The following is a 12,947-nucleotide window of genomic DNA, read 5'->3' as shown; positions in this document are numbered from 1 at the left end:
CAGTGCTGACTTGGAGCACTGAGTGGAAATCATCGTATTCCTATAAAAGACCATTTCGAAAGGTGCAAGAAAAAAAATGTGCTGTAATAAAAGCACATTTTAAAACGACTGATTTAGAAAGACCACACTGTGCGCAGGGGCCGACGGGCACGGCCGTGCCGGAAAAGGAGCCATACAGATGTCTAAGCTAAGTGTTTTGCGATTCTGTGAGTGTGCGTATCCGTGTGTGTTTGTAGGGAAGGAGGGGCATGCTTGTGGCGTGGAAGGGAGGGGGCGGGTAAACGTGAGTGTGTTTGCATGTCTGTGTTTGAGTGTGTTTGCGGATGGGGGAAATGTTTGCAAGGGAAGGGAGGAAAGGGGGGATTCAGGGGTTAACCCCACCCCACTGCACAGTCTCCCCCTACCCCACTCACACCAGTATTGCCTGATCCCAACCCACCATCTGCCTTTTGGTAGAGCAATAGACCCAATACTTATTTTTTCTGTTTATACTTTCTTTATCGCTGGCCAAGGGCCCGAATAGATAGGATGGTTGCGGGACTGCCAAGTGACGATACCTGCCTTTCAGAAGGCCCCGCAAGAAATCCAGATCCAGGCTTATTTACAGACTCACCCTGCGAGAAAGCCAAAACCTACCTGCAGCGCAGCCAGTTTACCAGCACCTTAAAAACAAATCCATTAAGAAAAAAAATGTGTACAACTTGGACCGATCCAGCCGGTTCATTTCACCGTCACTCGCTCAGCCTCAATTTACATCTTTTTCAAAATGGCTACAGGAGAGCTCAGCTTATACCCTCAACAGAGTGGGCTCTGTCTGAAATACAAGTGGAGGAATCTAACTAAATGGGCCACCGGCATGCCATCTAAATCTCTGTCGCCATTTCGCCCTTGGCTTGGTGGCAAGACAAAGTAAGCAGACCGGGCAGATCTTCCATTCTACCATTAAAACCGCATTTAATTAACTTTAACTACAGACCAAAAATGAAATAACAGCATTTCACCAAGGTTTACCATGATTGGAGTCATCAGCATTGGGTAATTTGCCCATTGGCACCATTCCTCGTCTCACAGTTTAAGGCAGCTATTTGGAAAGGCCACATGGAATGGCATTCAACTGGGAAATAGGTCACCCACATCATAATGCTACCGTAAGGCGGGTACCGTGTGGATCAAATTCACCACTGAATCAGTGGCGCAAATCTTTCACTGAGGAGCTTGCCACCCTAAACGTTTCAAATTCATGATATACCTCTTCAGCGCATCTGAGCTGCTGAAGTAGATGTTTAATTAAAATTCCAAATGCCCATAAATAATGTGGGCCGGGGGTAGCCGGTTACCATGAGCCTGGCATGTACCTACAATACAAATGAAATACTATGCAGCCACAGTCACGTGTCTGTGTCCAGGTATTTAATAAATCTGCATTGGCTGGTATAAGGAACATAGAAAAGAATTCACAGCCCTCCCAGCGTGTGTGGTCATCCACTAGAAAATGCACATCCTTGAACCCTCAGATTCTGTAACCCTCAGCATAAAATGTTTCAAAGATGTGTACATCAACCATGGTTGTTGTGAATTGCATCCCGCACCAAACACCACTCCTCTGGCTGGCTAACTTCAGAGATAAGTAATGACCAGGGCTGAATGTGCACAAAACAAGCATGGCAATGACAAGGTTGGCTTAATAATAATAATAATAATTTGGCATTTATATAGCGCTGCTTATTATCACCCACGGTGTGTGGTGCTCATTTATCGACCTCGGAAGGATGAAAGGCTGAGTTTGGCCCCGCCAGGATTCGAACCTGCGTTAGCAGGTTCTGCACGGATGTCAAAGCGGGCGCTCTACTCGCTGTGCCACTTGACCGGCATCACTTTTATCTAGTGATGGGATAGGGACTGGCCAGGCCCTGCCACAATGGCACTACATGGCCATTAATGGTAGCAGCTGCAAAATGGTGCAAGCTCCCGAGCATGAAGTCATTTATTATATCAGTAAAACATTTAGCCATGACCTCTCAGACGCCTGCTTTGAGATGTCACTAGCAGGCAATGAGAGCGCAAGGTTTGATGTGATCGCATGAAAAAAGGATGTGACCCAGTATTTCAGAATAGATTGCTACTTTAGAGGCGGGCCCAAGCCTAATATGCATGTTGCCTTTCTGTAGTATCCAATATGTGATCAAGGATGTCTGTGTGAATGCAGGGGCCTTGCAGAATGCTCTAGTGGAGTTTGGAGTGTTGGGGGCACCTGGAAGTTCCACAACTGGCGGTTGGGGACTTGGAGCCTGGCAGGGAACCAGGGTAGAAGCTACTTATGATCTCTCTCTTTTATATTCTATACTGAACCTGTAACTAAGAGAATAAAGCAGGTTTCCTTTTCTACATACCTGGGTCAGCCTGGTTCTTGCTCCTTGTTGTTACTGGCCCAGGGTAGATCTTGCAGGAGGCAGGATACTTCATTTGGCGACAAGGACATTTGAACCCAAAGCAAACTGGGTGTAGAACAGAAGGAAAAGCGATAGAGAGGAAGCACCAGCATAGAGAAGAGTTTTCCTGAGGTGCTGACAGTGGAGATATGCAGCTGATGCCAAGAAGGGAGATAGTTGCAGTATCAGGCATCAGAAAATAACCATGGAGGCCCATCCATGGGACTGGAGGAGAGGTTGGGCCCCGGTGGAAGCCTGGGGGCTGTGTTGTGGTAGAAATGTGCCATATTCAAAGTGCCAACTGCTGGAGATCGGAGCATTGTTGCGTGCTCATGAGGAGCGAAGGATTCTACGATTTGTGGTCCAGTTAATCAGCAACGTTATACAAGGTACTGTGGGGCATAAATAAAATTAAAAAATGAGCAAGCGAACTTTCGGGTCGTTTGAGGGTCGCAGGGGGCCGTGGGTGGCGCGCACACATGCTAGCCCCCCTGAGTTCCAGCTGATGCTGTTGGGCTGGAACGCAAAGATATTGCACTGTGCCGTAGATTCTCCATGTTCAGAGATCCTGAGCTACGTATCCTGTGAGGTGAAGGCCGCTTTAGAGGAAGGGCCGTAGTGTCGTGGGCCAACATCATGACGTTGCGATCGGGAAGTAAGGCGATGCCCATCGGAGCATGCGGGAAGATGTTCGGAGCTGCAGTAAAAGCGGATGGTGTCTGCGCGCTTGTGAAACAAACCGGAGCTGCAGTTATGGCGGATGATGTCTGCGCTGCGTCTGCAGCGTTTCATATAACTGGTGGTTCCCACACAGGAATCGCTTGGTGTTTTACAGTAAGAGAAGGAAGCAACTGACAATTTTTTGGAGTTCACGTGTAAAAGGCATACATGTTATATATTTTCTCTTCCATGTAATGACAAATTTTGCATTTGGAATTATGCGAGCATTTGGTATTTTGGGTGGCCTGCTGTTATAACTTCGATCCCCTTCCTGTATTTCCTCCTCACCTGGATCCGATGAGGGGTCTACGGAAGTTTCTTCTCGGGTCTTCTCTTTTCTCGTAGTCTTCTCCTTTCTCCCTTTCCGGTCGTGGAGGTATGGGCGTGCTCCGCCGGAGGCCACCTTGCCTCAGTGAATGCAACACCGAAGGCAGAGGGGAAACTTCGGGGAGCCAACCCTCTTGTAAGCAGGGAAAAAAGCCTTGTGGGCAAAAAAAAAACCTGTAGCTGCTTCGTGTCCTCGTGTGCTGCTGTACGTCCGTGGGGATGAGGAGCTCCGTAGGACAGATAGGTAAGCATTTGTAGGATGCGGCGATACACCGGAAGGAATGCTATGAGGAGGGAGTAGGTCAGTAGAGGTATCGATGATGGCTGAAGGCAGGATGCCAGGGAGGCAGCAGCGGGACCAGCAGAAGAGGGAAAGAGAGCGGAAAATTAATCAAGCAAGAGTCAGGGAATTAACAGGAGGGGAGAAAACCTGAGAGAAAGTAGCACAATACACACAAGAGAGCGTACCAGCAGAATGCACAGTTGCAATGCTCTGATCCCACTGACGAGGCGGTTTTCATTTGGCGGTGGCCATCTTGGAAATTAACTAGACCACCGAATAAACGTTCCAAACAACGTCATGGCATATTCAATGGCGGCGCCACCTCGTCCATAGGCGCCACGGACGAATCCTGACACCTGCTGGAATTATAATCAGAATTTACTCCTCATTTGGATTGCTTTTGGCCTGCGTTGGTTGACCGATGTTAGTGGGCAATGATTTGTTTCTGGCACGTAAAAGATTTTGGGCGGACATTTTGGACTGCAAGAGAAGAAGTTGTATGAACATAATAATAATGCATTTTAAACAGTTCTAAGGTATTAGTGAATACATTTATCGTGCTGTGCTTATGGAGTTAAATGAAATTAATGCTGAGAGATAGCATGAGTTGTGTGTGCAGGGTGGGTTTTGAGCACTGTTTAGGGGAAATGCATTGAGTACAATTTGCCTTTAATGGTTTTTGTTTTAGATTATGGACTGTACACAAATTATGGAGGAACACTGAAGAAAAATGTTTTTGCATGATGATATTTTTACTTTTATAGACTTATGGAAGTACATATTAGCAGTTTTTTACATATTGAAGTTGTACTGAGTCATATTCAAAAATGAAGAGGCACAGTAGGACATTTTCAAAGAATGCAGTGGAGGTTATTGGAAATGACTTGCACATTTTGATGTAATGAAGTTCAGTCCACATAATTGTAAAGCCAAGTAAGCATAAATGACAAGATTATGGGAATGCAAATTTTGGAAGATGCATATTTTGGGAAATGGAAATTTTGGGAAATGCAAATTTTGTATGTTGTGCATTACATATGTTGGAGTTGTTGCATGACTGAGTTGAATTTTGCGTATCTCGTGGTAATGGAGTTCTGGGTGTGACACGCAAGGATGCGCACAGGAGGCAGCAGGTTCTGCAGTTGTAGTGCATTTGCGTGGTAGTTGGGTGTGTGGAGTATGTGTGAGCGTGCGTGGAGTTGCACGTTTGTGGATGTTGACGTGTGGAAGTGTAGTTAGGAGTTACATGCATGTATTGGGGTAAGGTTCTCACATACTGGCCAGGCGTGTTTACCAGTGTAGATAAAACCTTCAGGAGGTACCCCACGTTTTTTTGAAGGAGGTTGGACACAGAGTGTTCCAGTAATGTTGACCTTAGGGAATGGGGCCCATTTTTATTTGAGGTCTGTAGTCAGTTTTCATCGCAGATTATGCGCATGAAATCTGGGGACATAGGTCCTCAGGGTAGTTGTTAATTGTCTGTGTTGAAGGTTATCGTTTGCCAATTTTCTTTTCCTCTATGTTAAGGTTGGAGTCGTAGTTAGGAGAAATGTTTATTCTATTAGTTTTCTGTAGTGCCAGGCGGTGCATGCAAGAGGAGGTGCTGTGTTATTATTGCACGCCAGTTTAAATGTTTGGTTTTGAATAGGAGTGGAGGGCACACAGGTGCTAGGCCAGTGGTTATTTTGTGGAGTTGTAAGGCATATTTGGATCAGGTAGGGTCCATACACAGGCATGGGTTACTGGACTTTTGTTCAGTGGTAATTATTAAAATTTTAGTCAGAGTTTTCAGGTCACACACTATATATTTTTCCATCTTGCAGTGTGCCCAAATTGTTTTTTTCTTTGTGCAAGTTTTGGAATTTGCACTACACTACTGTTCAACTGGTAGTGTTTTGTTTTATTCATCTCAACATAGCTCTTGCTATGCAATTTTGCGCCACACCTTTTCTTTTGTGGTTGCATTTTTGTGTTTTTGTGATCTTTGTATTGTGTGTCACTTTCCGAGATTTTTTTCATTTCTTTTTCATGTTTTCTTTAGGGGAGGCGGGGATGAGGAGGCATGGTTCTTGTTGGCAAATGTGGGGGTGTAGAATTATTGTTATATTTGTTGGCATGTTTGGGACAATTGTTTAGGCCTTTGTGTAGGTTTACAATATCGGGGCTACACTATTTTGGCAGTTTTGTTAGCCTCTGTGGGGGGCGGTTTGGTTTGTGCTCAGGTGTGGCAGACCTGAGGCCAGGAGTGACAGGCCTGGCGGAAGGTGTTTTAGTTTAGGTGGGGTTTGGTTTGTAGTTTTAGTTTTGTTTGTCCATTGAGGCAAGGTTTGTGCTTGGTGGTGGCGGCAGCACCGAGACCCTGGTGTGGCAGGCCAGGATGGAAGGAGTAGTAGAAATGTTGTGGTTGTTAGTCCTAGCATGGTTGTGAGGTTGTTGAGTTTTTGTGATTGTTGAAGGGGGAGGATGTGTAGTATCCAATATGTGATCAAGGATGTCTGTGTGAGTGCAGGGGCATTGCAGAATGCTCTAGTGGAGTTTGGAGTGTTGGGGGCACCTGGAAGTTCCACAACTGACGGTTGGGGACTTGGAGCTGGGAAGGGAACCAGGATAGAAGCTACTTATTTCTACATACCTGGGTCAGCCTGGTTCTTGCTCCTTGTTGTTACTGGCCCAGGGTAGATCTTGCAGGAGGCAGGATACTTCACTTTCCCCTTCCCGAAATGGCTTGGCAGGCTGAAGAACGATGGTCTGGAGAGTTGCTCAAAGCATTGCTAGAGGTTAAGATTAAACCAAAACCTTCCAGCCATCACCACTTTTGTTTTGAATGTAGAATCTGACATGCAATCTCTTTGCTACCAGACACCAATTAATAAAAACAGCCATCTCGGATATAGGCAAGTTATCAGCAGCCTCAAAGAAGAGTATGGGTATGAGTATATTTGGCCACGACAAAAGTCGCATTAATAGGACAAAGCCAGGCACAAACACATTATGACCAAGGCTGTCAAGCTTTTTACTTTCCCCGTCTAGCATTAAAGAAGGAAATGCTGCCACACTGGACTCACCGGCAGAGCCTGGACTACTTGGCTCTTCGTGGTGGGTTGGGTATAAAAAGAATAAACCATAAGCCATGATAGTAAGGCAATGTTTTTTTTTTTAGCAGGGCGGCTGACCACAGATGGCAGCGGACCCGATCAAGGCCACATAGCTTTTATCGGGTCAGCAGTTGCATTACACAGGGGAACTGTCTACTTAAGAAGACCTTGATCCAATATGTCCACGAGGTCATAAACTTTAGTAATCTAAAGAGCAGACAATCCAAGAGTTTTGACAGCTTGGGCGATGGCCTTTGAAATAAGATGTTCTTTCCATATGCCATGGCCTGCATACACTCGAAGACGACCCCTGCCATTGACCAGGGCCAGTCCCAGTGAAGCCCTGCTCCTCTCCCTGGTCTCAAGCAGACCCTTGTTGGTGCTTCTACCCCTGGACCAGTGTGAACAACCAGTCTCAACTCCTGTTCAAGGATCTGAGCTTTCAGAATTGTCACTCAACTAACCAGTGTATTGACCAGCTCTCTCCTGGGCTACCTCCCTGCAGCTGTCACCTTGGAGGAACTTGGAAGATCTTGAACTTGTACAACAAGACGCCTGTTTCTTCATTTTCAGCCTTCTTGCATTAATGAAGCTATGCAGGACCTGCTCCTTTGTTCATTTCTGGAAGATCACCCATCAGCACCTGACCATGGTAACTCCTGTTGCAATCAGCCTTCGCATCCAAGAGGTGTCCGGAGGCCATCTGCACTGCAGAAGTCTTCATCTTTTCTTCATTTGGGTGTTCAGCTAAAAGGTTTCTGGAACAGATTCTGCGGATGAAACTAAATCCTGCACCAAAAAGGGACCTCTGCACCCACGACTGCTGGGCCTTCCTCGACTTGACCAAGTACTGAAGACTGCCCCCAATGGATCACCAGGACCTCAGCAGTTATCCTTGGAGACATCTGAGTCGAGAAATCTGAGTCAGGGGGCAATTTAACATTCCTGCTTCTGCCACCCGCCCCCTGTTCTCATTGGGGTTACATGGGCGTAAAGTCCTGTTCCCTTAGCAACTGTTTCCCGATTTGACCAGTGTAGGCCTGGCCAAGAATTCCAAAGACGCGAGTTTGTGCAGAGAATCGCAAGGCCCCACAGAGGCCTAAGAAGAGAAAACTGGAACTGAATACCAGGGACATGTGGTGAACACTGAAGGAACCGGATGACCAGGACTGTTTTGGTTCAAACTAGGGCTGGCCGTTTATAGTTTATGATTACCGAATGATTTTGATGACCAAACCTTGGATCATTTGTTTATTAGCTTAGGGTATACTAGAGGCTAACAACTCTTAAAACTAGGGCTGAAGACATTCAGTTGGCCACATTGTTTGACAATTTTCTTTAGAGCGTACTGTGCTCCACAAGTGATACAGAGTTAAAGATTAGTCCTTACTTTGAGAGTTGCATTATTAAGAGAAACAGAAATTGAGGACCACTTATTTTATTAGCCCATCCTGACACAGTTTAATACACAAGTCTTTGTTTTAGTTTTAGAATTTCCCCTACTTACTCTACCCCAATGCTAAACACATTACAATCTTAAAATAAAACATTCTCCATCTCTCATGACCATGTCGCAGAAGGCATGGTCTATGGCCTCCCAGTATGGGGCTAGTAAGTGGATACACTTTTCATGGGGACCCTGTTCTTCCATCATGCTCCCATGTGAGCAGTGATGATGATAATTTTAAATGAAGGGAACTTCACTAGTGTATACAGTGGCACTGTACATATTTGATGGCTAGCTCCTCTTGAAAATCTTTGAATCTTATACATTCACATTACCAGAACAGTTTTAAGCTTTGCTTAATTTTCAAATGAATGCTTACCAGAGTTGTACTAGTATCCTTTTTCTTTTTCTTCTTTTTTTGTAAATTGGACTTCAAAGGTCGAAGAACACTACTGCAATAACTTGACACCCAGAGTGCAAATGAAACCGTCTGAAAAGAAAACCAATATTTAAATACCAACATACATTTTCAAGCAGAGAATACTTTAACCACCAACCACTTCGATCACCAGGACCACAAAAGTAAAGAACTACGCTTCAAACATATTTGGCATACAGTTTAAAATCCAGATGGGTACTAAATCTCTATTACATACTATTTTCATTTTCTATCTCAAGCGAGCAGGTCTTTTGCAGCTTGGCTAAAGGAGAATAAGTTACTTGCTTACAGTGACAAATGTTCTCTTCCTCCCTCTCTTCCGCCATATGAATGGGAAGTCAACCCTCCAGTGGAGAGGACTAGACCATGTCTGATGCATGCGTTTGACATGTCAAGCCCAGCAATAAGCATGCTCATGCCCAGTGCCATCTACGCCCCTTTCCCTATGCCCAAACATCCTCATCATACCCAGAACAGTCCCCTGGCCTCTCAAACTTACATGACTTCTTCAGAGGCCACCATCACTTATTTTCAAAAGGCCAATAGCCTACAGACCAAGCAATGATGGTGGGTGCGTTATCCCGAGGAAACTATACCCAAGGAATAAAGAGCACTATGGCGAATACAAATATGTCGCTTCCCTTTAGGTGCAGTTCAATGATTTTTGTTTTTATAGATTCTCATGCTGGTTTCAATAATCCCAAACATCAGACGGTATTGGTGGAAAACTACTAATGACAATATAGGGTGTATGAAGAGCAGCGCGTTCAGCAATTTCTATACATTTAGAACAGCTATTTTCTGAGTCCATTAACTGTACCCCAATCAGCTATCTTAATTGATACTTTACCGCTGTTAAGTAGGATATCTTCAATGTACAAGTTCATGGTTTTTGGTGTTTCTCACCTATACAAAATGTTACTTACCTCTAACTTCTGTTCTACAGCATGGGTCTTGCATGGATTCACATGCTCAAGAATATTCAGTCAGGCTGGGAATCCTCAGTAATATAAAAGCGGTTTCGCTTTAAACTAAAACTGCTAGTCACTTCTATAGCCTATTGTTGCCACTTTGCGTCATACTGCCCCAGCCAATGACGTTCGTCCTCCTAAGCTCCAGCTCTGGTGGCCATCTTCAGATTTGGTAGTGTACGTAAAGCGGGAGTAGAAACCAAGAAGAGCCAAAGAGGGGAGGGAGGGTTTGCATGTGAATCCATGCAAGACCCATGCTTGAGAACAGGAGTTACAGGTAAATAGCTTGTTCCTTCTCCAACATGGGGCCTTACATGCTCATTACACAGCAGCACATATACACAACCACAGGAGGTGGCAAGACTCACATAAGCAAAACACTTGCCCCTGAAACAGACTCACCTCATGCAAACAGATTGCAAAGACTGCTTGGCCAACCTGGGACTCTGCACTGGAATCCCTGTCAGCACAGTAAAAACTTGTGAAGGTGTGGGTAGGTCTCAATGTAGCAGCCCTGCAGATGTAGAGCAGGGGAGCACTTAGAGAGAAACGCTTTAGTCGCTGCAATGACGCAAGTGGAATGGGCTCTCAGCCAGTCTGGTAGTGGTCTGTTGGCCAAATGGCATTGCGTAATACAGCTTGAGAGCCACGTGAAGATGGAAGCCTTAGAAAGGGCCTTCCATGTCCTACAGGTCCAAAATTTACGAAAAGCTCAGCAGTCTTTCGAAAGTCATTTGTGCGTGCCACATTGAATTCACTTGACTTTGTGTTCAAAGATCTTTCTGCCGGAGGTGAAGGGTTTGCAAAGAAAACTGGCAGAACCAAAAGTTGCTTAGATGGAACCTTTGGCATGAAGGAATGATGATGCAGATCCACCTTAGCTGAATGTAATGAATATGGCCAAGCTTACAGGAGAGAGCGTGCATTTTCCCAACCCTCCTGGTCGAAGTGATTTCCACCAGGAAGGCGGTCCTTCATGACAAACTTCAAGCAGCCCCGATGCACAGGTTCAAACTGAGGCCCCATCAGTTTTGCCAGTACCACATTCAGCTCCTATGCAGGAGCCTTCACTGGCGGGAATGCTCTAAATAGGCTCTTTAGAAACTCCTTAACAGGCCTCTGCGACCACAGGGTGAGCTTGCCTTGAGTCTGGGATATGGTTGCCAGGTCTACCTTGATAGGTGCATGGGCAAAGCTAGACTTGCCAAGTGAGAGCAGGTAAGGAAGAAGCTGTGGCACTTATGCACAGCATAGAAATCTTCCCTGACTGGCACCACACTGTAAAGTACTTTCACTTATGTTTGTAGCAGGCTAGAGTGGAGGGGGCCCTGGCTAGAATGCTCCTGCATTCATGAGTAATGTCCAAATTCTAGGGCTGCAGGAACCAGGTGACAAGACTCAGATGTTGGGTCGTGATGCAGAATGGACCCTCCTTCTCTGCAGAGCAGGTCTGGAAAGGGAGGCTGTTTCATGGCAGATGGAAAAGGTCCGAGTACCAGATATGCCTGGGTCACACCGGTACAAGGCAGATCATCTTGCAGTAGCAACATCGGAGTGGGGTGATCACTGGTAGCAACACAGGAATCAGCGGAAATGCATACAGGAAGAGGCCCTCGCAAGGGAATAAGCAAGCGTCTGCCAGACTGCTTGGCTGAGGATGCCTGCTGGCAAACGTCTGACACTTGGCGTTGGTCGCTGTCACAAAGAGGTCGATCTGAGGGGGACCCCACTTGTTGAAGGGATGAGACACTTGTGCTTGCTGTAGCTCCCATTCGTGGCAGGACCAGAGCTCCCTGCAGAGATAGTCCGTAATGGTGTTCGGTACGCCTGCCAGTTGAAATGCGAGAAACCTGTTGAGCAATGACCCAGTGCCACAGATTCTGCGCTTCCCAATAGAGAACAGGGGAGTGCGTCCCACCCTGCTCCCGGATGTAAAACATGGTGGTGGTGTTGTCCGTGAAGATCTGCACCACCTTTCCCTGGAGACGAGGCTTAAAAGACTTGATAACCCAGAAAACTGCCTATAGTTCCAGGATGTTGACATGCAGTTTCTTCCGTGAACCAGAGGGCTCTGGCGTACGAATATCCTGTGTGGGCTCCCAAAACCTCCAGGTAGGCACCAGTTGTGACTGGCGCCTACATGGGAATATGAAAGGGAACATCGTGCAAGAGATGTGGCAGAATCGACCACCATTTTAGGGAATGACAGAATGTCTGTTTGAGGGTGATCTTGTGATTCCATGCGCCAGTGATTTGCTGCCATCTGGCATCCAGAAACTTTTGAAGGGGTCTCTTCTGTAGTCTGCAATGGGGAACCAGATGGATGCCGGAGGACATCATCTCCTGCAGGAACTTGATGGACCGGACTGTTGCAACGGAAGAGGTTGATAGCAGTTGGACCTATCCCACAATGGTCTTCACACTCTGCTTCAGAGGAGCTGCTAGACTTGAGTGTTGAGGCGGGATCCCAAGAATAGCGCATTCTGAGATGGCGCTACACAAGATTTTTGATAATTTATCGAGAATCCCAGAGAAGTTGGATGGTCTTTGCAATGTGCTGGATTGGGCGTGAGAGCAGGATCGGATCAGCCAATTGTCTAGGTAAGGATAGACATTTATGTATTTTTACATTTATAGCAACGCACAAAGCCCCGAGGCATCTAGGTTCTAGTTACAGTACAAGTGTGATAGCATAGTCCACAAAGTGCAAGACCGCGCAAAAATGTTACAACATAAGGGTAATTTGTGAAATCACACTTCGGAAAAGTCTCAACTCATGGTACGGTGGGCTACATCAGGTGCTCAAAATGGGCATGAAAAGCATTAGGGTGGGTGCACAATCTGGTAAAGCCTCACCTCACGGTCGAGGAGGATGAGCAGTTACAGGTTAACACGTTACATTGTTTTGAGACAAAGGAAGGTAAATCAGAAGCATTATAGCGAGCAAATAACATGAATTTAGGTCGGCAGGTAAACAAATTTAGCAACATACCCCACTTGCTGGGTCCATATTAAGCACAGTAGGGGTGCGTGATCACAACAAGCCAGAAGGGGAACAGTATATCAGTGGCCCTGCGCATACTGGGACAGCCTCACCTTGCGTGGCAGGTGGCTACATCAGCTGCACCAGGCGTTAGCAGCAGGATTCAGTGAAGTGCTCGAAAAGCGATGGCAGTTGCACAGGTTTATCTTAAGTACAATTGCGTTGGGAACGATGAGTGAGGATAAAGGCAGCC

The 12,947-nt window shown here is 46.1% G+C and overlaps 1 protein-coding gene across 1 annotated transcript in view; it reads right to left on the bottom strand.

Moving 5' to 3' along the window:
• The window catches only part of NAA25 (N-alpha-acetyltransferase 25, NatB auxiliary subunit), a 1,586,429-nt gene that overhangs the window by 290,938 nt on the left and 1,282,544 nt on the right, over positions 1 to 12,947 (bottom strand). The window contains exon 22 of the mRNA XM_069619501.1: positions 8,681 to 8,791. Within this exon, the coding sequence (XP_069475602.1) occupies positions 8,681 to 8,791 (111 nt within the window). The remainder of the gene's footprint in view (positions 1 to 8,680; positions 8,792 to 12,947) is intronic.

The sequence above is a fragment of the Ambystoma mexicanum genome, chromosome 10, assembly GCF_040938575.1.
Source record: "Ambystoma mexicanum isolate Mex_15411 chromosome 10, UKY_AmexF1_1, whole genome shotgun sequence".
Lineage (NCBI taxonomy): Eukaryota > Metazoa > Chordata > Amphibia > Caudata > Ambystomatidae > Ambystoma > Ambystoma mexicanum.
Note: the sequence above shows the minus strand (reverse complement) of the source record. Positions and strands in the feature narration are given on the sequence as shown.